Raw genomic sequence first — 25,250 nt, 5'->3', positions numbered from 1 at the left:
TTTGTGTATTGTATTTAGTTCCTGTGTGTAGTTGAGTTGTCCAGTGGAGTTCTGTTGAGCCTGTGTAGCATGTGTCTGAAACTTGAGAGTTTGTGTGTTTGTGGGTGGTTGGAGTTGATGTGAATGGTTGTACTTGTGGCTGTAGATCTCCTGAAAATTCCAAAATTATGTTTGTTGTTGATTTTGTGCATGGTAATGCTAAGAAATTAAGCTTCAGTTCCTCTTCTGTCTCAATGGTGAATTTTATTTTTGGGTGAACGGTACTTATGTCACTGTGAAATTGTTTTATTCGGGTATCTGTTTCATCAATCAAGCAAATGATGTCATCTACATATCGGTACCAGTATATAATCTTGTACTGTTTTGGGTGTATTATTTCATTGAATATTTTGTTTTCAATGTGGTTTAGAAATATGTTTGCAAGTAGACCACTGATGAGTGAGCCCATTGGTAGGCCATGTTTTTGCAAATAGAACTGTTTCCTGAAAGTGAAGAAGTTCTGTTCTGTTATAATCTTTAGGGTGGCTTCTATTTCATCTATGTATGTAACTGTTATGTCCCCTTGATAGTGCAGCTGTTTTTTAACAATGCAGATTGTTTTTTCTACTGGCACATTTGTGTACATGGATGTGATGTAAAAAGATACCAGGACTGCTGTTGTTGGTATGTTAATATCTTTTATCTTTCTATCAGTTCACTGGTATTTTTTAAGTTTCTGTTCTCTCTGAAAGTGTATAATTTTTGTAGTAATGTATGCAAGTGTCTAGCTAGGTGGTAAGATGGTTCATTTTTGAAACTGATTACGGGCCTGAATGGACAGTTATTTTTATGTATCTTTGGTAAACTACTGAGGCTGGGTGCTTTGGGATTCTTTTGTGTCATGTATTTGGCTTGTGTTTCCATGATGTGTTTTTAAGAGTTTTTTCAATGTTTCTTTGGTACCTCATGGTAGGATCATTGATTAACTTGATGACAGTGTTCCATTCTATAAATTCTTCTGTTTTCTTGATGTACTCTGCTGCCTTCATCAGTATAAGTGTATTCCCTTTGTCTGCTCTGGTGATGATTGCATTGCGTTTTTGGAATTTTTTGTTTAGTTTTATAGATATATTTTGCTCTGGTGTTTTTGTTTTTGAGATGATGTGGGTCTTCCTCTCCTTTATTATGTGTTTTCTCTCTTCTGCTACAAGTTCCCATGTCAAGTTAGCATTGAAATTTGGGTTCTCCAACTTTTCTTCTTGCTTTATTATGTTTTCTGTTTCAGTGATCAGGTTTTCTATGATTTTGTGTGACAGGTTTGTGTTTATGTTTTGTGTTTAGTCCCCTTTTCAAATAATTCTCTTTCTTGTTTTGTTAATTCTATGTAAGTTAAATTGACGAGTCTGTCATGGAACTGATGTTGGGTCCCTATTCTGTCTTCTTTATCTATTGTTGTGGCAATTCTCATGGGGTGATTCAGTTTCTTATTTTGTGTTTCTTTCTTTTTGTTCATTAGTTTTTCTGTGTAAGACCTGATTTCTTGAGTTATGTCATCGAAATGGGTTGGTGTTTCTAATAGTTTGGCTAATTCAAGATGTGTTTTCTACAGTTGAAGATTAAGCTGCTGTTTTTTCGCATATAGGAAATGAATTTCTTCTTCTAACCAAATAATTTCTGCTATTCTTTTGGTTACTTGTGCTGCAGGTGACTTGCTGTTTACATTGACTTTTACAAAACCAGGGGTTATGTTATTACTTAGACAGATTTTGTTAAACCTAAGGTTGAGGATAGTTTTGTGCAGTTGTACTGAGGCATTGTTGAATTTGTTGTAGAGCTTCATGGGAAATGCTAGGCTTGGATTTGAGATACTCATATTACTAAGATTCGAAGCTCATCTTTTGTTTTTTCCGTGTTTGCGATTTAAAAACTGGGTGGTTTTGGAAGTCAGCCTTATGCAAACAAAATTAGTTTATTTTTATATTTACCCAGACATGTTTCAACAAAATGAGCACCATAATGAAAACAAGACCAACGATGAACAAGTGAGCAATGACAATAACATGACACCTTTCATTCAGTGTGTTGTCAGAAGTGTGTGTGTGCAGATCACATTTCACCACATTTTGTGTAACTGCATATGAGGTGAAGTAGTGAGTTTGTGATCATCTGAGTGAAGGCAATGCACTAAACAGCAGCTGATTGAGACACCAATCAGGGACACGAAACAGGACTGAAAATGTAAGTACAGTAACATACATAACCTGTACACTCGAAACAATTCTCCACAAATACAAAATAATTTTCTTCATGGTTAGTTTGCAGATGACATGCTGTCAAAAAATCACCGAAAACGAGCACTAAAATCAATGTATAATAATACAGTTCAGTTAGTGATGTAATTTTAAGGTGAGTGTCCAAACAAAATGAAGCAAATTACAAATATTGTATTTCTTAGGCCAACAGTAGTTAAATTATTACAAATGTGATACTGTATGTTACAGGAATAATAAAAAAAAATTAACCCATAGAAGATGACACATTGGTGTCGAAACACGTCTGAGTAAATATAAAAATAAACTAACTGTGTTTGACCACCTAGTTCTTAAATTGCAAACACGGAAGAAAGAAAAGAGGAGCTTCAAACCTTACTAAAATGAGTATTTACATAATGTGTATCAAAGTGTAGACCTCTATTAAATCGAGGTAACATAATGACTCTACAGGGTGTTACAAAAAGGTACGGCCAAACTTTCAGGAAACATTCCTCACACACAAATAAAGAAAAGATGTTATGTGGACATGTGACCAGAAACGCCAGTTGGCCCAATTGAGGGAAGGTAATGTTGACTTTGGTGCTTGTGTTGACATGCGACTCATTGCTCTACAGTACTAGCATCAAGCACATTAGTACGTAGCATCAATAGGTTATTGTTCATCACGAACATGGTTTTGCAGTCAGTGCAATGTTTACAAATGCGGAGTTGGCAGATGCCCATTTGATGTATGGATTAGCACAGGGCAATAGCCGTGGTGCGGTACGTTTGTATCGAGACAGATTTTCAGAACGAAGGTGTCCCAACAGGAAGACGTTCGAAGAGATTGATCGGTGTCTTAGAGAGCACGAAACATTCCAGCCTATGATTCGCAACTGGGGAAGACGTGGAATGACGAGGACACATGCAATAGACAGGCAATTCTTCGTGCAGTTGACAATAATCCTAACGTCAGCATCAGAGAAGTTGCTGCTGTACAAGGTAATGTTGACCACATCACTGTATGGAGAGTGCTACAGGAGAACCAATTGTTTCCGTACCATGTACAGCGTGTGCAGGCACTATCAGCAGCTGATTGACATCCACGGGTACACTTCTGCGAATGGTTCATCCAACAATGTGTCAATCCTCATTTCAGTGCAAATGTTCTCTTTACGCATGAGGCTTCATTCCAACATGATCAAATTGTAAATTTACACAGTCAACGTGTGTGGGCTGACGAGAATCCGCATGCAACTGTGCAATCACGTCATCAAAACAGTTTCTGTGAACATTTGAGAAGGCATTGTTGGTGATGTCTTGATTGGGCCCCATGTTCTTCCACCGGCGCTCAATGGAGCACGTTATCATGATTTCATATGGGATACTCTACCTGTGCTACTAGAACATGTGCCTTTACAAGTACGCCACAACATGTGGTTCATGCACGATGGAGCTCCTGCACATTTCAGTCGAAGTGTTCATACGCTTCTCAACAACAGATTCGGTGACCGATAGATTGGTAGAGACAGACCAATTCCATGGCATCCACACTCTCCTGACCTCAACCCTCTTGACTTTCATTTATGGGGGGCATTTGAAAGCTTTTGCCTACGCAACCCCGGTACCAAATGTAGAGACTCTTCGTGCTCGTGTTGTGGACAGCTGTGATACAATACGCCATTCTCCAGGGCTTCATAAGCGAATCAGGGATTCCATGCGATGGAGGGTTGATGCATGTATCCTCGCTAACGGAGGACATTTTGAATATTTCCTGTAACAAAGTGTTTGAAGTCACACTGGTACGTTCTGTTACTGTGTGTTTCCATTCCATAATTAATGTGATTTGAAGATAAGTAATAAAATGAGCTCTAACATGGAAAGTAAGTGTTTCCGGACACATGTCCACATAACATATTTTCTTTGTTTGTGTGTGAGGAATATTTCCTGAAAGTTTGGCCACACCTTTTTGTAACACCCTGTATATTGCATTTTCTTACTTGTAGAAAATATCACTTTGTGTTGAAAACTTTTGGATTTAGCTGTATTTTTATAAAAGCATGATTTCGTTATGATAATTGTACAGAGCTACTGTCCTAGCAGCTTCCAGAGCCCACATTTGAATGTGCAAATAGTGGGCTACTCATTCATAGTCTCTAGCTTTGTCAAACTGTGCCCTGATTGTTTTTTAGTCTAGTTCTGGAGGACCAAATTGAGGAGCAAATCTCCGTCATAGAATGAGTCAGTACATGAAATTACAACAGATAAGTAATAGCAGATAAAATAAAATGTTAAATAATCCAAAAAACCGACAAGCCATAAGTTTGCGTAATTGCAGTCAACAGTATAACACAGGAATAACCTTAATTTTTCAATGTACTCCACAACAGAATAGAACGAGTGACCCACGAGAAAACTCTTCAGTTTATATTTGAAAGCACATAGATTACTGCTAAAATTTCTGAATTCTTGTGGTAAATTACTCAAAATGGACACAGCAGTATCCGACATGCCTTTCTGCACAAGAGTCAAGGAAGTGCGATCCCAGTGCAGATTGGAATTTCGCATGGTATTAACTGAATGAGATGATCTAATTCTTGGAAATAACCTCACACTGTTAACAAGAAATGACAGTAAAGTATATATGTATTGCGAGGCCAATGTAAGAATATCTGGACTAATGAACTGGGATTGGCGAGAAATTCACGAATTTACACCACTTATTGCCTGAACTACCTGTCTCTGAGCCAAAACTATCCTTTGAGAATGGCAGAGGTAACCCACAATACTATACTATACACCATAAGCGAATAAAAATAAGCAAAGTAGACTACTTTTTGTGTCTAACTATCACTTACTTCAGATCGTGTTCTGATAGTGAAAATGGCGGCATTAAGTCTTTGGACAAGATCCTGAATGGAGGCTTTCTGTAACAGTTTACTATGTACTTAAACACCTACAAATTTGAACTGTTCAGTTTTTCTAGTCATATGCCCATTCTGTGAAATTAAAGTGTAATGTTTTGTTGAATTATGTGTCAGAAACTGTAAAAACAGTGCCAACATTGCTTGCAACATCCTTTACTGTCATCAGCAAACAGAAATATTTTAGAATCACCTGTAATACTAGAGGGCATATCATTCATAAAAGCTCCAGCACTGACCCCTGGGGCACCCCCCCATTTAACAGTACCCCTCACGGGGCCCACATCATAGCCACTCTCAATACTATGGAGAATGACCTTTTGGTTTCTGATAAAAATTCTAGAAATCATTACAAGTATCATGTAACAAATATCTTGTATTATGATGATATGTGAGAGATTTTGTTATTAAAGTAAGAGGTGAACCAATTGCGTGAATGACATCCTGCAGCTTACTGCCAACCACAGTAACAAAAAATCTGGAAGATTGGTTGAAATTTCATCATATCTATTGAAGAACTGTAAACAACAACTAGTGAAACCATTATTTCATTTAATAAAAAATGTTCCTGAAGACAATATATGCCCTGATAAGTTGAAACTGACCGTAGTCCAACCATTACACACAAAAATGGCAAATCATGTTCAGAACTAGAGACCCATTGACCTACTCTCAACATTTAGCAAACTGATTGAGAAAATAATGTTAAAACGAATTTTGGAACATTTCAACAATGCTGACATAGTAAGTGATTCCAGCTTGGCTTCAGAAGAGGTCAAAGTACCATGTCATCAGCAGTACAATTTGTCCACAATGCACCTGAAAAAATAAATGAAAAGCCCCAAGCAACTGGAATATTCCTGGACCTCTCACAAGCCTGTGATAGAGTACATCATAAAATGCTCTTATCACAACTGTGGTGAGTGGTGTCATCGGAAAATCAAGCAATTTCTGGAAACATATTTAAAAGGTAAACAACTGTATACAGAAATTACATATGGTAATGAAGAAATAGTGGAGAGGATATAGTCAAAAATAAGTAACATACATTTTGTATGAAACCATTTGTAGAATGTAAATACTTTAGGATTAAAGGAGACACTCACCAAAAAGCAGGCTAACAAAAAAGGAGAACTTGCTAGCTTTCAGAACTATCCCTTGATGAGCTAGAGTAAAATACACACACCTGTGAGTGTGTGTATTTTTTTCCCCTCTCCAGCTTGTCAAAGGATAACTCCGAAAGCCAATACGTTTTCTTTCTTTTGAATGTGCCCATCAAGAACTCAATGCTCCTGCTTATTGAGTGGCGTCCTTTAATCCCAAAGTAAATATACATTTTGGTGTTCCTTAGGAATCCATTTTAGGTCCATTTCTGTTTATGTGTTACATAAATGACGTCTCATGTTCTATAGATAATAAGCGCTTGATTACTATGTATGCTGCTGGCACATCTCATGTCTACCTGTTGTGCCCACAGTAGTCCAGCCTAGTTGAGGAGATTCAAAATTTTACTGAAAACATTAGAGCTCACTTTGAAAGAGAGAACTTCAAAGTTAACACAGAAAAAAAAAATATTATTCTTCAGTTTAACCGAGTGGTCTAAATAGTCAAAATATTGTGACTGATGAAATTGTCATAAACCAGTTTGGAATGTAATTTTTTGGGTTTATACATAAATGACCAATTTTCATGGAAGCAGCATGTTGATGACACCTGCAAAATAAATAAATAAATAAATAAATAAATAAATAAAATTAAAAAATAAAATAAAAATCATACCTTAATTCTGACATCCTAAAGACACCCATAACGAAAAACTCAAAAACTTTTATATCACCGCAGCTGTGCTTTAGATTTTTGCCACAAAACCACAGCAATGAGAAGTCAGGCAAGATGGCAACAAGCATAAAGAAAGTGTATGTTATACCTGAAATGTATTCACATCAGTCTGCCACAACAGTGTAACGACGCTTCCGAAAAGATTCACCAGGCGCCAATGGGATGCACAGTTTAAGGTTTCAGGATATCTCTGCATCAGGAAACCAAGGGGTCGGCCTGCAGTGAGTGAAGAAATGGCTGAATGTCTGCAGGTGAGTTTGGCACGTAGACCACTGAATTGTGATAAATTGGCTCTTGCTGTGACTGGAGATCGATTGTGGATTTCAACTATCAACAGGATGGTGCTCCACACCATTGGATCACAATGTATGTAAATTCTTAAACAGGAAACTGATGGACTGATGGATCTGTCAAAGTAGAGTTGACAATCAGCAATTCATGTCGTGGCCTCCACACTCTCTTCAGCTAATCCCATGCAATTTTTTGTGTGGGTTTACGTGAAAGGTTACAAAAAGGGCTTCCATAATGCAGAAGAGGGCACTGAGGATCATAGCAAAAGTAAAACAAGGAACATCTTGCAAAAGCTTATTCACTTGACTCAATATTCTCAAAGTTTATGGCATGTACATGCTAGAAACATTATGCTTCTGAAAGAAGAAACTAAGATCAAAATAGGAACATGGAAATTCATAACCATGATACAAGGCTCAAAAAGACTTTCACATGGTTAACAGAAGATTAACTTAAACAGCAAAAAGCCTCTATGTCAAAGTAGTGTGTCTCATAATTTATTGCCCAAGTTAAGATGTTGATATGGGTTGCTTTTAAAAAAAATGACTGAAACATTTCTATAATATAAAACATAATGTACGAAACAAGTCCAGAAATTGTGGCATATTGTAAAATGTTTGTAATATTATGTAACTGTAAAAAATTTACACATTGCTAACAATGCAATGCATGTAAATTTACCTGCTACAAGCAGATAATAATAAAAATTTCAAGAGTATTAAGACAGAGACTCGAAACAATCATATTACTTCAAGTGAGTAATCTCATGATTGTGTGTGTGTGTGTGTGTGTGTGTGTGTGTGTGTGTGTGTGTGTGTGTGTCCCAACTGATGTTTTGTTTATAAACACCCCAGACAGCCCCTTTTCTTTGCATTCATCTAAGTTATGAAAGCGTTTGACAAGCCTAGTTGTGCCCAAAATGATGATGGGAAATTTTTGATACAGAGTACAAATTTAGGAAGTTTTTAGAACAATCAGAAGAATATTTGTGTCTTACAAGTAATAAGGAGGAGAACGAAAGATGAACAAGTTAAATAGAAAACTGGAACATCTTAAAATTACAACAAAGGCAAACAGTTGAAGTGAGCTTCATTACAGCAAGTAAACTTAATACTGATACTTTGTTCAGCATGTCAAAAATAGTTAAATCTTATTTAACAATAACAAGACATCAGAACATAAGAAGAATCTCCAATAATTTCCACTGTAGTAGTTACAGCGAGAAACAAAGTGAACACACCAAATATGTTTAGCTGGAGCTCTGAGCACCATCAACAATAGATTAGCTTTGGTGCTGACAAAATATGACAGGACTCACTACTGTTTACAATAGAAGTCACTGTTCATGTTGTTTACAGCAAAGATTGTGTGGACATTTTAGAGGACCAAGTGCAGCCAATAACACAGATATTGTATGTTAACAAGCACAATGTCTTCGTAGATGATAATGTCTGAATTTGTACTGCTAAACTGTTGAGGTGTGGTTTCAGCAAATGTAAATAAATTTAAGAATGTCCCCCAGTGTCTCCAGTCACTCAACTAAAGAAATAATGAGCATCACTGGAAAATTTTAGAGCAGTGAACTTGATGCAGATTTCCTTCCAAAATGTGTGCTGCACTATATGACAAAAGGTAAAGAATTTCACTGGAAAAAATTCATGAATTTAATGCAACAATTCTGCAGTGTATCACAAGTGATTTATGGACTAAAGCAAGTACAAAATTGTAACGTCTGATGTATTGTCACTATTTTGATAAACAACCCCTTGTCAAAAAAGCATAAAACACTATGGGCAGTTTTGAACATGATGATGATGATGATGATGAGTCCCATAATCCTTTACAGAGCGTAGGGGAGCGACGCAGGGGACCTGCACCGCATTACTAGGCAAGGTCCTAGTGGAGGTGGTTTGCCATTGCCTTCCTCCGACCATAATGGGGATGAATGATGATGATGAAGGTGACACAACAACACCCAGTCATCTCGAGGCAGGAAAAAATCCCTGACCCGCTGGGAATCGAACCCGGGACCCAGTGCTCAGGAAGCGAGAATGCTACCGCGAGACCACGAGCTGCGATCTCATAGTGCTTCAATAAATGCATCCACATTTGCTAGTGATATTAATTACAGTAGAAAAATACTTGCTGTCTATAAATTTACATGTACTTTCACATATTAACTACTCACTACAAGATTTATAGATTTATACTTAAATCTACTCAATTTCAGAGAGAAAAATACAAAAAATAGTAATTAGATGAGATAGCAATATTTTTAAGCCATTTCATGAGGCTATCTGTCATATCATTCTCCTCCATAATTATGCAGCAGGGAGTTAAATCATAATAATCGAACCTGAGCTTTCTCAAATTCTGCTTGGTCAGCAACATCTAACGTCCTCTTAGCCTTGTGAGTTGCATCAGCTTCTTTTTCTCTGATCTGAGCAACAGCCATATTTAATTTGGCCATATTATCTTTAAGTTCTTCCTTTTCCCTAAAAAAAATTGTCATGAAAATAAAATAAATAGCTTTATTGTCACAAGTCATGAAGTACATCAAATATGAAAAGAATACTTTGAATAAGTAACATACATTATTTGAATAATACACTATTAATGTTACTATTAATCCTGAATGTATTAATCAGCTACTTCAACAAGGTCATAACTCCCTAAAATCATTCCCTGAGATGAGATCCATTCTTTCTGAGATCACACCCACAGCATCTTTCTGTCGCCCTCCCAATCTCCACGATACTCTTGACAGGCCCTGTGCTTCCTCTACACCCATCTCTCTACTCTATGGCTCCAAACCCTGTGATTGTCCCCACTGCAAGACTTGCCTTTTGCACCCTCCTACCACCACCTATATCAGACCTGTAACTGGCAAAACATATACTATCAAAGAGAGAGCCACCTATGAAACAACACATCATATACCAGCTGTTAGGTAAACACTGTTCGGTTGTTTACATCAGCACGACTACCACCAATCTATCAGTCAGGATGAATGGCAATCACCATACGCGCCATCTGGATGCTTCTCCCAGACACCAGTTTCTCAGAACTCCATATGTGGAAACTAGCGCTGCAACAGATCCTTGGTTCACGCCACCCACCTGGCCTTAATTTACTTTAATTTCTTCCATCTCAGCATTTCTTTGAAGTAACTACTCCTTTCTTCACTCTGTTTTAGTTTTTATATCTTTCATTTTCAGAACCATCTATTTTTCACCTTTCCGCTCCCATCTCTACTACATACAATGCACTTAGCTTTTCATTCGTATTAACTCATTCATGATGTTCTAGCATTAATCTCTGTCTTGCATATTAACCTGTCTTCCACCTTAAGCACTCAGGTTTTCAAATCTCATCCAGTGCAGTCTGCAACAACCAGTCTTTCCTTCTCATCCCGTCCAGTACATCTCCCCTGACCCGGGGTTCTGGGTGACCTTTCCAAACTCTGCTCCTTTTCCTAAACCTCTCCAGTCCTTTTCCTTCAGCCCTCTTCCTTACCCTTCTCCCAAAAGCTTTCACATCTAAAACCTTTTTTTATATGTGTGTTCTCCTGCTGCCGCTTAGTGAGTAGTACTTTACTACTAATCTTCATTTTTTATTAAAATAAATGAAATTTCTGTAATTGTCCACTAAAATTCTAAGGTAAACATGTAGTAACACACAATTTTAAATTTTAAAAATGTGTTCTCTAAGGCAAAAGGAAAGAAAGGGGAAGTAGCCACTGTCGAAAATATGAGAAATCTGAAATTGTCAACTATGCCAAGTGATATCCTAGATCATCATCAGATATTCATATGATACAGTGGTGGATAATGCACTTTGGAATGTGACTCATTTATACAGCATCTCACCTGTAATCATTCACAAATGTAATCCAATGCAAAGCAAAAGCAAAAAATGATTTATTGGCAGTTAGCGGGCACCTTTTATGTAGTGGTGTGTACTTTGAAATTGAAGGATTATCGAAAGGAACACATGAACACAGCCCATGGTACAACAGTCATCTGCAAATAGTGCCAGCAGACAAAAGCACTCGCTTAGCAGTTCTCCACCACTGAGCCAACACCTGAGATAACATTCAACAGCCAACCACTCCAATATGGGAGAGACGAACATTACCTTGTGCAGCACTCCCATTTCGTGTTTGTGTGCTGTCAGTTTCTCTTACAGCCATAATTCAGTGTTTTAGCAGGCCAATGTCATGATTTATAGCAATTTCACAATACTTCAATCAAATTTACAAAGGTTGGCCACTCTTATAAATTATTCCTTTCTGCAGATAACACAAAATCTTTAACGCTCCACTACAGTTGTCTACGTTTATGCTCAGCTTTGGCAAACTAGACAATTACAGATACACTGTAATTTTAATTATTTGCATTTTACATCATTCTGATTGACCTGTAGGTGTCTTATTAATTATATACTTTATGCTGCTGCTCCTACTGCAATCTTCAAAGACAGTAGTATCAATTAATAACAATTGTGTCACTGAAAAATGTATGTTGAAGCTGAACTGAAAACACTTAAAATTAATGGATGATCCTCCAAAAGACAAAATTTATAATTATACTGGCTTAATATTCGTTGTGAAAACATCACCTGCATGAAAATCATAATTAAATTCATTCTGCCCATTTCTCATGTTTTGTCCACATAAAATATTCTACATTTCATTGAAATAAAAAGGTTGAAGTATTATCTTCTGTATGCACTTACATTGCTAAAGATGCATTAAAAATACACTATTTTCCTACCTTTGTAAAATTTCAATTTGATGTTTGTAAGTTTCAATATTTGGAATGGAACTTCCATCGAATGAATGAGACTGCACATCAGCCAGTTTCTTCTTATACATATCAACTTCTTCTAGTGCCTTTCTAAGATCAATTTTTGTTTGTGTAAGTTGCGCCTCCAGTTCACTTATTCTTGATTCAAACACTATGCTAGGTCCTTCCAGGCGCTTCTTCTTAGCTGGCTGCATTTTTTTCTTTTCCTTCTGAAAGGCAAATGAAGTATTATAAAACCCTCTTTAACTCTCTTAGGGCTAGTAATATAAAAAATATATAAATATAATAGGGGCCAACACAAGAAGTAACAGAAACACATAAAAGGCAATGCATGATGACCCTCTCATTTCCTGTGGGTTCAAATTCTCACCATCAGTGTCACTAGGGAGGCAACAAAAGTTAAGTCTGATAACAATTTGTGAAGAACTGAACATTTGTTATAGTTCTTTAAGCCACAGCAATGTGTGTCCTATGGAGTCTTCCATCTCCATTCACAAATTTATGTTAGAGAAGCGAGGCCATGAGACACCTTTTACAGGTCATGCAACTAATCTCCCATCAGAATTCAGTATTTACTTTAGGAGTAAAGGGGATCACTCACCAAACAGCTGAAGTATTCTGTCATCAGGAGGCGCACACAATGCTGAATGAAAACTTTGATAGGTTTTGGAAGAAGTATTTTGATGAGCTTAAGAGTGTAAGTGTGACCCCTGATTCCCCCCCCCCCCCCCCCCCCCACTCACACGCACACACTACCTACGCACCTACATTGTGCCAGCACACATAATGCTACAAGGTGTACAACTTTGCTTCTGCCGTTTTTTCCCCAACATTTGAAGCTTTAATGAAACAAATTGGTTACACATGTATCATTCAAAGTATTTTCCATCACTGGCCACTACTTTCTCCCTTCTTTCGGGCAGTGCACGAATCCCATGTCGAAAAAATTGTTCATCTTTTGAAGCAATTGACGAATTGATCCAATTTGTGACTTCTTCATGGTCAGCAAGGCCATGTGCCACTGATCTACACAGGTTATAGGCAGAGGGAAAAATGTCTGGAGAACACGGTGGGTGGGGTAGGACTTCCCATTTTACTGTTTCCAATTACGTTTTGACCTCTTTTGCAACGTGGGGCCGAGCACTGTCGTGCTGCAATATCACTTTATCGTGCCTCTCGCTGTATTGCGGCAGTTTGTCTTTTAATGCTGTGCTCAAACACATTAATTGCATTCCATAACGAGCACCTGTGATCGTTTCACTTGGTTTTAACACCTCATGGTATACGACGCTGAGCTGGTTCCACCAAATGTGGAGCAAGATCTTTGAGCCATTAATATTTAGTTTAGCTGTCGACGTGGAAGCATGGCCAGGATATCCCCATGATTTTTTGCATTTAGGTTATCTTAATGAACCCATTTTTCATCCCCGGTCACAATACAATGCAGAAATCCCTTCTGTTTTTGCTTCTGAAGCAAATGTTCAGAAACACACAAACACCGTTCAACATCTCTTGGTTTCAGCTCACACAGGACCCAAGTTCCTTCTTTCTGAATCATGCTAATTGCCTTGAGACATTTTGAAATGGCTTGCTGTGTCACTCCACTAATCGTGCCAATTCTTCTTGAGTTTGATGCGAGTCTTCACTCATCAATGTCTCCAATTCTGCATCTTCGAAAACATTCTCTCTTCCCTCACTATGCCGGTCTACGACGTTAAACTCACTGTTCTTGAAGCGTTGAAACCACTCACGACACGTTCTTTTATGTGTAGCGTCCTTACCATATGTACTTGAGAGCATTTGATGAGACTAAGCCACCATTTTCTTCATATTAAAACAAAACAATAACACCTCCCACAAAAGACGAGAATTAGGCTCGTAAACTGACATTTTCAATCAAGAACAACTTTATAATGATGACACAAATCAACTAATGTTTGAATGAGGTTTTGTTGAGCGAGATCCCCAAGCTAGCTGCCTGAAGTCTGTGAACTGTTTCTTTCGACCGCTACTTACCATTGTTGCCACCTATCGGTAAACGACAGAAGCAAAGTTGTACACCTTGTAGGATTAAAATTTGGTAGGTGGAATGGGGTGGGGTAGGGAGTGGGGGTTGGGTCAAGTGAGGTGGATAGAGGGAGAAAGAGGCAGGAACAACGAATAGATGTTGGAGACACATAGCTAGTGGCTCAGAGGGAGACAGCAGGTATGCAGGATAGGAATGCGGGAGGGAAGGGTGAAAGGTGCAGGGGTAGGCATGCGACACACAGTACAAGAGCAGGTGAGTTGTAGTGTATGAAGAAGAAGATGACACGGAGTCATGGACTGGAAGGGGTTGAAAGGACAGAGGAAAGGGAAACCGTTTGGTAGCATGTAGGAAGAGTGGGTCAGTAGATCAAGGCCAGTCAAAATTGTTTAAAACCTATTCCCTCTTGAAGCAACAGTACCCTTCACCACCTATCCTGCTAAGCACAATGAACCCCCTCATCAACCCCTCATAGCATCATGACCCTGCCTTGCTGACATTCCCAATTGACCACAGCCTCCAAACACTCCATAAAATACAGAGCTCAAGTGACCCCAGACAGTGTTGTTAACCTTCTCAGCAAAAACTTCAATTATACAGAAGTTTCAGTCCTATCCAAACGCCTCATCTTCAGCCCCATAACCAAGTTTACCATGATGGATTCACCGAAGACTTATTCTCCTACAGTGTAAACATTTCTTTACTAACAATCTCTCCAACCAAAGCGAACCTAAACCCAAGACTGAACCTTGCCTTCTGCTACTCAGTCACCTTCCAGGAATTCTTTACCTCACCACTCTTTCCCAGTTCCCTTCCCGAAAACACAAGCCTCTCAACATAAGATAGGACAACCATTCACAACCTCAGAATAGAGCCTGACATAACCATCCTCTCTGCAGACAAAGACAGTGACTACTTGACATTAGGCTTCTGGCAACTGTCTGAGTTCTCCACCTGTAAGTTCTGCCAGAGTTGTCCTATCCCAGAAGTCCAACACAACCTCCAGGCCCCACTGAAGTCATTAGGCTCATCCCAAAGCCTCTCCCTTGAATCCATCTCACTTCTTACCCCAATAACCACCCACACACCTATCTTCAACATGCTTACCAAAATCCACAAATCAAACAAACCTGGACGCTATGTTGTAGCGGGTTGCTATGATCCTACTGAAAAAAATCTCTTTTCTTGCTGACTGACACCTCCATGATATTGCCCAAATTGCCTCTCATATCAAAGATGCAAACCACTCTATTCACCAACTCTTGACCACTGACACACCATTACCACCTGGACCCTTACCTGTCGCTGATGATGCCGCTTCAATACACACCAACATCCCTCACCCCATGGTCTTTCCACAATCAAACATTACCTATCCCAATGTCGTTCAGACTCCAGACCCACTACCTTATTCCTGACACACCTTACCAACTATACTCTCATACACTACTACTTCTCCTTTGAGGGGAAGATATGCAAACAATCACATGGCACAATCATGTGAACACACATGGCACCGTCCTGTGCCAACATGTTTATAAGCCATCTAGAGGAAACTTTCCTAACCTCCCGTGACTCCTTGTCTGGTTAAGGTTCATCAATGATATCATCACGATCTGTACCCAGGACAAAGACAGTCCTCATTCCTCCATAACCTCAACACCTTCTCTCCCATCTGCTTCACATGGTCCTGCTCAACTCGAAGTGCCACATTCCTGGATGTTGAACTCCATCTCTCTGATGGTTCCATCCACACTTCTGTCCATATTAAATCTACAAATTACCAACAGTACCTGCATTTTGACAGCAGTCATCCCTTCCCCATCAAAAAACACTCCCATACAGCTTGGCCACACATGTAAGACATATCTGCAATGATAATAATTACTTTGCCCAATATGCTCATGGTCACACAAAGGACTTACCAGATAGACACTACCCCAGAAGTCTTTTCCACAAACAGATTTCACATGCCATAACCTCACACACCCATAATGCTCCCACCACTGCCAAGAATCAACTGAAAAGGTGCAGCAATCCCCCTCTCCCCCCCCCCCCCCTTTCGTGTAACCAAGTATCACCCCAGACTGGAACAACAGAACCATATCTCATACCTTTGCTAGGGCTTGATCATGCGTGTAAAAAAAGCAATACCCTTCCCACCCCTCCTAAAGTGGCATACTGCCACCTATGTTTTTCCCCCTCCCAATCTCTTGCCACAGGGGTCACACAACTGCGGAAGATCCAGGTGAAATACGTCCCCAATTCAGCCAGCCAGCACATCTTACCCCAGTCCTGTCACAGGCTCATCTTATATTTTATCAGAGGCCTGGCCTCAGTCTCTGTTAACCCACTGTCCCTGCACCCTTCTCAACAATTTCCCCTTCCTATCCATGCCTCCACATCATCTTCTTTGTGTACCATACCCCACCAGCTCCAGCACCTGTGTACCCGCCACCCCTCCCTCCTGCATTTCTATCCAGCACACTTGCTGCCTCCCTCCAAGACACTACCTACCCATCCCCAGCCCCTCCTCCAGGTTCCTGCCACGATCTTCCTCTAACCACTCAATCCAATAAAAACTCCACCCAGTCTACCTACTGAAAAGCAATCCCAGCATTGCAATGCTTCTGCTACTTGGTGAGTGGTCTCCTTTACTCCTCAATTACTTACCTTCAGCCAGAACCTGCCTTGGAAAATTCAGTATTTGTTTGACATGTATGTACTTGTAGTTATCACAAAGAACTAAAGGGTCTTATACTCATTTCCACATAATTATGCTACTTCTTGTAATATTCTGTAATTGTTGGAGTAGATATGATACATTTATGAGATTATAATTAATATATTTTTCTGTCAATGTTTTTTAGTAGTATTGTGTCCTACAAACTAGCACAGTAACAAGTGTACACTATGAATAATCCTTATCACTTAAATGAAGTTTGTCTTTTTTATTATTTTTTTAGGCTAAATTAAAGATGACATTGATTCTATTCTGAGTGATGAAGTTGAGTGATACAATATGGGCTGCCACATGTTCTGCTCAAATGGCAATAGCTCCTTTCACAAATGTCGGAACAGTTATTCAATGTTTCAGTGAAGGAGCAGATCATGAGAAACATAAATCTTTTCTCGGAACTAAATCAGCATGCAAAAACTCAGCGAGTAAGATGTTCTTGCTTTACTAAAATGACAGTGCTCGATGCTCTAATTATAATTTTGTAACTGGCTATATGACTTGAAGTGCACAACCATAACACCTTAGATTTCAGTTATCATCAACGTGTAGATGGTTGTGAGCAAGAAGCGTTGCTTGTTTTTACTGTCTTGTTTACAGTTTGACAGCAAATTATATGAGAGAGATGTCTCTGCCAAATTTGCTTACTTCTCCCAAATTGTATCAGGAATTGCCAAAAGAGAATAAATACATACATTTATTCATTAATATGAGCTTTATCATAATTACTGAACCTCAAAAATCTACAAAACATACTTCTATGCAACACAATTCATGAAAAACCTCTTGGATGCCAGGAAAGATATTTGAATTGAATTCAAATGTAGTAAGACCAAGTGTAACACATTGCATAGTTACATAAACAAGACAAAAAGAACAGGTTTAAAAGATCTGTTGAATGACTTAGCTGTTGAATTGTTAATATATGTTTAGCTGCTTATGTTAGTTAATTTAACAATGTTGATTAATAAGTAATATTGTTTGTATTTATCAGAATAAAAATGTCTTATTTGGAACCAGAAAATTATTTGGGAAAAAGTACTACATGAAATTCTTCGGGGTTGAAGACAGAATTTTGTTATAAAATGATGCACCAATGTTTGGGCCACTACTGCAAGTAACCTCTATGAGTAACAGTAACGCAACAACTCACAATGTGGGCCAATAAATTTTCGTCTTAAAATAAATCAATAAAGATCATCAGCACCCTTCTTCCTGCTCCCACTGTCCAATCATATGACAAGTTTTACTTACTCTCTTTCTAAGAAATAATAAGGGCAGGAGTGAAGACATTATATCTGGGTTAAGGCTGCAATGGTATTACCTCGGATGTGTTACATAGCTTGATACAGGTTACTTGATATCACAGCTGAAATGTTGGTCAATCATTTTACAACATGATGAACCCTAAAACCTAGAAAAATGTTATGGAAAATGAGGTTTGGAGTTTGTTGCTTTGTGGTAGTTAGGCAGAAGAAGCCATCTACAGCTAACAAAGTGTCTTGCTAGCTTACAGTGGAAGCAAACTGCACGTAATATTGGCAATTAATTCCATGTACTTTCATTTGAGTACAAATAACACGGTTGCCACTGGATTAACTTTATAAACAACAAATTTTTGTATACACCTTTCAGCCTGAAGTCAAGTGCAGTATGCGCCATTCACAGCACTGCAATATGATGGAACAGGAAGTATGCAAGACCAACGTGAGACTTACTTTGCAAAGAATTCAATGATGAGATTTACATTATTTGTGCATTAATGCATCGTTTTACTGTTGTCGTGTGATTTCTTCCAGAAATCAGTGCAGCAGTTTGCAGCTTGTAATGGTTAGGAGCTTGTGGCAAGTTGTATATATCGTACAGCCAGTAGACCCCAAACTGCCACTGCTGGATGTTGCAAACAGCATGAAAGAGGGTTAAAAGCTCTGGTCCCTGAAAAAAATGGACCAAAAAGGGTCATGGCGCAATCAATCGATTGTCCAGGAGGTGGACAAAAATATTGAAACACCAAAAACATGGTGTCAGAAACCCTTTGGCATTCAAAACAGCTTACAGTCAGTTAAGAATGGATAAAAACATGTTTCGTGTGGTTTTGTAGGGAATCTTATACCAATCTTTCAGTAAAATACTGGGACGTTTGGGTAAGGATGATGGAGGTAGACAGTGATCATGCATCCTTCTTTCCAAAGTAGACCACAACAGCTCAATGTTATTCAGATTTTGTGACTGTGGTGGCCAGAGGAGATGAGGTAATTATCTTTGTACTCACAAAACCAGATAATGTCAGCTGTGTGTAGGGCGCCCTGCAACACAGCATCGTCACTGGGAAACAAACGTTGTACAATGGGATACAGCTGATCAACTAAAATTGTCACACAATTTTAGGCAGTAACATGATGTTTCAGAATAACCATAGGGCCCATGGAATACCATGATACAGCTGCCCAAAGCATCACCAAACCCTTGCCACGTTTCACTCTTGGGATGTAAACTTGGTTACAAGTTGAAAACAGTGGGAAACAAGACTCATCTGACAAAATGTCTTTCTTCAACTGCTCCATAGTCCAGCTTTTACGGCTTTGGCACCAAGTTTTCCTGCATTTGCATTACTGATGTGTGGTTTTGGAATACCAGCTCATCCTGCAATACCCACCTTATGTACCTCACAAGTGTGACATTCAATTTTGCAGCTGAAGTCAACTCATCTTATTTTTTATCACAATCCTTTTCCATAACCACCTGTCTCGATCACTCAATACACACTTTCATCCATGTTGTGACTTAACACATGATGTTTTCCTGCTTTCCAGGTGTTTCGTTTAAATCTTCAGTATTGTGCCTCTTGAAACACTCAACACTTCAGCTGCCTTGGTTAGAGAAGCACCCAGCACACAAGCACCAACAATCTGTCCACATTTTGAATTCACTTAGCTCTGACAACTATGCAGAATATTCTCAACAATTTTTTTTATTTTTGTTTTCTTTCTTCTTTAGGGCCAGCAGCATAATATATGTCTGATAACGACATGATTGTTACAGTAGATACATCAAATAGTTGCTTATAATGAGTAATCTTTATTTGCATAATTTACGACAGACTGTTTTGGCTTAATCGCCATTTTCAAGTACATCTAGATTGATGTGACATCCATATTGCGTCGTTAGTGGACTGTTTTGTAACTGTCACTGCTTTAATAAGATCATAAATGTTGTTGTCAAGATGTTGAAATTAAATGTTAGGTACGACATGACAGCAGTTTAACAGTTCCACTATTGTAAACATATAGAGTTGTTAATACTGGAACTGTCAAACTGCTGTCATGTTGTAACCAACATTTAATTTCACCATCTTGAAAACAACATTTACGATCTTATTAAAGCAGTGACAGTTACAAAACAGTCCACTAACGAAGCAATATTGACGTCACATCAATCTAAACGTACTTGAAAATGGCGATTAAGCCAAAATTGTTTTTCATAAATGTAAATAACAATTACTCATTATAAGCAGCTATTTGATGTATCTACTGCAACACAGAATATTGTTCTGATGACTGACATTTGCAACATATTGAGGACATTGCACGGATGCTGTTTGTGGTCAAATACAACAGTGCAACCTGCAATTTTTGTTAGCATCTGCATTTACATTCAGGCACACATGTCTTGTAGTGTTTCCATATTTTTGTCCAACTCCCGTAGTTATGAATGAATTCCCTAGTTAGGTTCAGCGAAAAGTACAAGTACTCTGTCTGTGCTTCAGATTTTCACATTACCCTGTTAAACCCTCAGGAGGACACACACTGTCTCCATTTCAGTAATAAACGCCTATATTACACACATAACAGTACAAACAAAATCAAGCAACATTTCTCACATGGCTACAAGAACAGGATGAAAATTTAAAAATGAAGAAGAGTAGTTAAAGTAGCAACAAAAGAAGGAAAGATAGTGTTATTTTTGTGTGTTGCAGATGCAGCAGCATATGTACAAAATTTATCATCATCAGAGATACAGCATTCATTTAACTATATATAGATGGTGGAGAGAGAATATGGTACAGTATTCATATTTGTAATGAAATATGTTACTTTCTTTTTACCTGGTTACACTTAATAATTTATCACAATATGTAAATTGAAACTAAGTCACACTCAGTAAAAATGTGGGACATCAGACACTAATGGAAATAACAGTCATTTGACATCCACTGCTGGCTCCTCCAGATTTTTTCAACATTTCAGTCTTAACTGCAAACATCCCATTTTTCCTAAATGTTTACTACCTCCCTCCCCCCTTTTATTATGTTGTTCTCTTTCATTTTTATTATCTCTTGGGATACATGACAGAACTTCCATGGTCCATCTACTATCCATTCACCTACTTACATGTTCCACTCACTTCCATTTCATTTCTATTGCAGTCATAATTACATAATCTGTATATTTTCACTGCTAAATAAGCAACCCTGAGTTTTTAACAACAGGTTGGTAGCCCTGCGCCTGCTACACGGACGTCTGAGTCACAGCTCTTGTACAAGATAAGTAATTTAAGTAGTAATAAACTGTTTTTTAACACTTTAAACTAATTTATTACGTTAATTATAGTGCTCTGCAAGCGTACCATTAAAGGTTTTTGTCTTACTCGCGTATTTTCACAGTAATCACGTAAAGTTCGTTTTGTTTACATATCGCGGCCAGGCCGAACTTTTGAGTTTTCAGATTAAACTTCATACCGCAATCTTAAGTGCATTTACTGATAGTTTAGTGTGCTAAATACGTTTGCTGCCCCTTTATATCTGTAGAGTATCGTCATCTCTTAAGTAATTTCCAGTAAAAAACTTCTGAACCACTGTTTACATAGTCGCAAGTAGGCCTAATTTTTCGTACACGTATTTTCATTGTTTTCCGGTAACTTAATTGTCTTTCTGTCACTAAAATCGATTTGTACCATGAGTGTAAAGTGCCTAACGTGCCGTAGGATCGTTAGCTCCGGGGTCTGGTGTGATGGATGTAGTAACTTTTTTCATTGGGGCGACTGTAGTGGCGTGGGAATTGGGAAAATGAGCGAGACTCATCAGTGGTTCTGTAGGCTATGCAGTAGAGATAGGAAGATTGTGGAACAGGAGGGGAAAATTGCTGCCCTTCAGGCTGAGTTAGATGAGGCTAGGCGAGAACTGGGCACGTTAAGGGGGGAGAAGGGTAAACAGTGGTGGGAAGTGGCAACAGGCATGAGGAACAGGCCAAGAAATTCTTCTGACAGCTTTGTTATTAATGTACAAAATAGGTTTGACCTGTTGCCTCAGTCAGAAACTGATGAGCCTCTCACAGAAGTAGATGTAGACAGGGCTCAACAAGCTTTCAGCAGCAAATTGATTAAGAATGTAGGGAAGTCTGCAAAGAGAAAGAAAGTCTTGTTGCTAGGTAGTTCGCATGCTAGGGGTGTGGGCCAACTTCTGCAGGATGAATTAGGGTTGGATTACCAGGTCACAAGTTTTTTCAAACCTAGTGCTGAACTTGGACAGGTTACAGAGGATTTAGGTTCACTATGTAAAGGTTTTACTAAGGAAGACACCGTGGTTATTGTGGGTGGGCCGGGCAACAGTATTGACAGAGATCCGGGGTACAGCATAAAGTGTGACCTGGCAAAGATTGCATCGGCATCGAATCATACCAGTGTTGGGTTTGTGTCGGTTCTGGAGCGCCACGACCGACCTCATTTGACCTCTTCTGTCAGGAGAGTTAATTTGGAGTTGGAACGGCTACTTGGATCTGGTGCGGGGTCACACATTGGTGTGGTTACTGTTGATTCACTCTGTAGGTGGGACTATACTAGACATGGCCTACACCTCAACAGGAAAGGGAAGGGTAAACTGGCTGGGCTGATAGCAGGAAATTTAAAGGGGGGAGGAACTACATCTCATGGTGGAAACTCTTTTTTAGTGTAAGATCAGTGTCCAGTGGGAAACTCAGCCAGGCAAGTACTAAAGATGTTAAAAAAGTTCAAGATACTCACAAAAGTAAAGTGAAAAATAATGTTAGTATATTTCATCAAAATATTGGGGGATTGAAGAATAAAAGTACTAAAGATGTTAAAAAAGTTCAAGATACTCACAAAAGTGAAGTGAAAAATACTGTTAGTATATTTCATCAAAATATTGGGGGATTGAAGAATAAAATTGATGAGCTTCTGCTTTGTTTAGAAGATATAGAAACCAAGAATGTAATAGATATACTATGCCTGTCTGAGCATCACATTGTCACTGATATGCAAAAGGTTAGTATCAATGGGTTCAAATTAGCTGCACATATAAGTAGAGATAATATGATGAGAGGAGGAGTTGCCATATATGTCAAAAGCTTCCACAGTGCAAAAAATTTAGAAACTAAAAATTTTTGTGTAGAGCAACATACGGAAGCATGTGCCACTGAACTTAAACTAAATGATGGCACTTTCATAATTGTAACAGTGTATAGGTCCCCTTCAGGGAATTTCCAGCTATTTCTAGAAAACTTGGATGCTTTGTTGTGCTATCTGTCAGACAGGGGGAAGCAAATTATCATTTGTGGGGATTTCAATGTTGATTCCCTGAAAGAGTGTAATAGGAAGAATGACCTTTTAGTATTACTCAGTTCTTTCAATTTGAGCTCCGTCATTGATTTTCCTACTCGGATAACAAAGAACAGCAGTACATTGATAGATAACTTTTTTATAGACCAAGATAAGTTTAAGGACATAAATGCTTATCCTGTTGAGAATGGTCTTTCAGATCATAGTCCACAGCTTGTTACAGTACATGACATAGCTCCATGCAGTATAATAAATCAGACTTTCAAAGCAGTGCGTTCAATTAACAATATAAATATTGCAAACTTTAGGGAAAGCCTACAGCAGCTAGACTGGGATGAAGTGTATATGGAACCCGATGCAAACTTGAAATATAACTTATTTCACGATACATTTTTAAGGGTATTTGAAAATTGTTTTCCCAAGAAAATAGTGAAACATAATTCCAAGAAAACATATAAAAAACCTTGGCTAACTAAAGAAATAAGAATATCTTGCAATCGTAAAAGAGAACTGTATCTAACAGCAAGAGGGAGTACTGACGCCAAAATTGTTCAATATTATAAAAACTATTGTGTGGTACTAAGAAAAGTTATTAAAAAGTCCAGAAGCATGTGTATCATGTCTGAGATCAGAAACTCTGATAATAAAATTAAAGCAATTTGGAATATTATTGAAAGGGAAACAGGGCAACCAAGAGCACAGGAAGACTTTAGTGCAATAAAACTGAATGACAAGTGCACTAACAAACAATCAGAAATTGAAAATATTTTGAATAATCATTTTTTAAATGTTGTGGAGAAAATAGGATCTAGATCTTCACTAGAAGAGGCAAGGCTATTAATAGAAGAGGCCATACCTGCGCAGTTTGAAACAACTGTAATTCCACCAACCTCTCCCTCTGAAATCAGTAAAATAATAAACTCACTGAAAAGTAAAAGCTCTTACGGAATTGATGGCATTTCCAGCAAAGTACTTAAAGCTTGTTCCCCACAGATAAGTAGGATTCTCAGCCACGTATGTAATAGCTCTTTGGAGCAGGGTGTTTTCCCTGATAGACTGAAATATACCATTGTAAAACCATTGCATAAAAAGGGGGATACGTCGGATGTCAACAACTACCGCCCAATCTCTCTTCTGACAGCTCTATCAAAAATTTTTGAGAAAGTAATGTATTCAAGAGTAGCCTCCCATATTTGTAAAAAAAAAGTACTAACAAAATGTCAGTTTGGTTTTCAGAAAGGCTTTTCAACAGAAAATGCTGATCAAATATTAAATGCTCTGAATAACCGGACATCACCCATTGGTATTTTTTGTGATCTCTCAAAGGCCTTTGATTGTGTAAATCATGGAATTCTTTTAGATAAGCTAAATCATTATGGTTTGAGTGGGGCAGTGCACAAATGGTTTAATTCATACTTAACTGGAAGAATGCAGAAAGTTGAAATAAGTGGTTCGTGTAATGTTAAAACAACAGCTGATTCCTCAAACTGGGGTGCTATCAAGCACGGGGTCCCACAGGGTTCGGTCTTAGGTCCTTTACTGTTCTTGATATACATTAATGACTTACCATTCCACATTGATGAAGATGCAAAGTTAGTTCTTTTTGTTGATGATACAAGTATAGTAATAACATCCAAAAACCAAGAACTAAGTGATGTAATTGTAATTGATGTTTTTCACAAAATTATTAAGTGGTTCTCAGCAAACGGACTCTCTTTAAATTTTGATAAAACACAGTATATACAGTTCCGTACAGTAAATGGCATAACTCCAGTAATAAATATAGAATTTGAACAGAAGTCTGTAGCTAAGGTAGAATTT

General features: G+C 38.3%; 1 protein-coding gene across 13 annotated transcripts in view; it reads right to left on the bottom strand.

Annotated features, from left to right (window-relative positions):
* LOC126337032 (serologically defined colon cancer antigen 8 homolog) overlaps positions 1-25,250 on the bottom strand; it is a 285,601-nt gene that overhangs the window by 148,005 nt on the left and 112,346 nt on the right. For all 13 annotated transcript variants that reach the window (XM_050001319.1, XM_050001324.1, XM_050001330.1 and 10 more), the window contains exons 5-6: positions 12,061-12,302; positions 9,642-9,780 (exon numbers count right to left, since the gene is read on the bottom strand). In XM_050001319.1, coding sequence (XP_049857276.1) covers positions 9,642-9,780; positions 12,061-12,302 — 381 coding nt within the window. The remainder of the gene's footprint in view (positions 1-9,641; positions 9,781-12,060; positions 12,303-25,250) is intronic.

Source organism: Schistocerca gregaria, chromosome 2, assembly GCF_023897955.1.
Source record: "Schistocerca gregaria isolate iqSchGreg1 chromosome 2, iqSchGreg1.2, whole genome shotgun sequence".
Taxonomy (NCBI): domain Eukaryota; kingdom Metazoa; phylum Arthropoda; class Insecta; order Orthoptera; family Acrididae; genus Schistocerca; species Schistocerca gregaria.
Note: the sequence above shows the minus strand (reverse complement) of the source record. Positions and strands in the feature narration are given on the sequence as shown.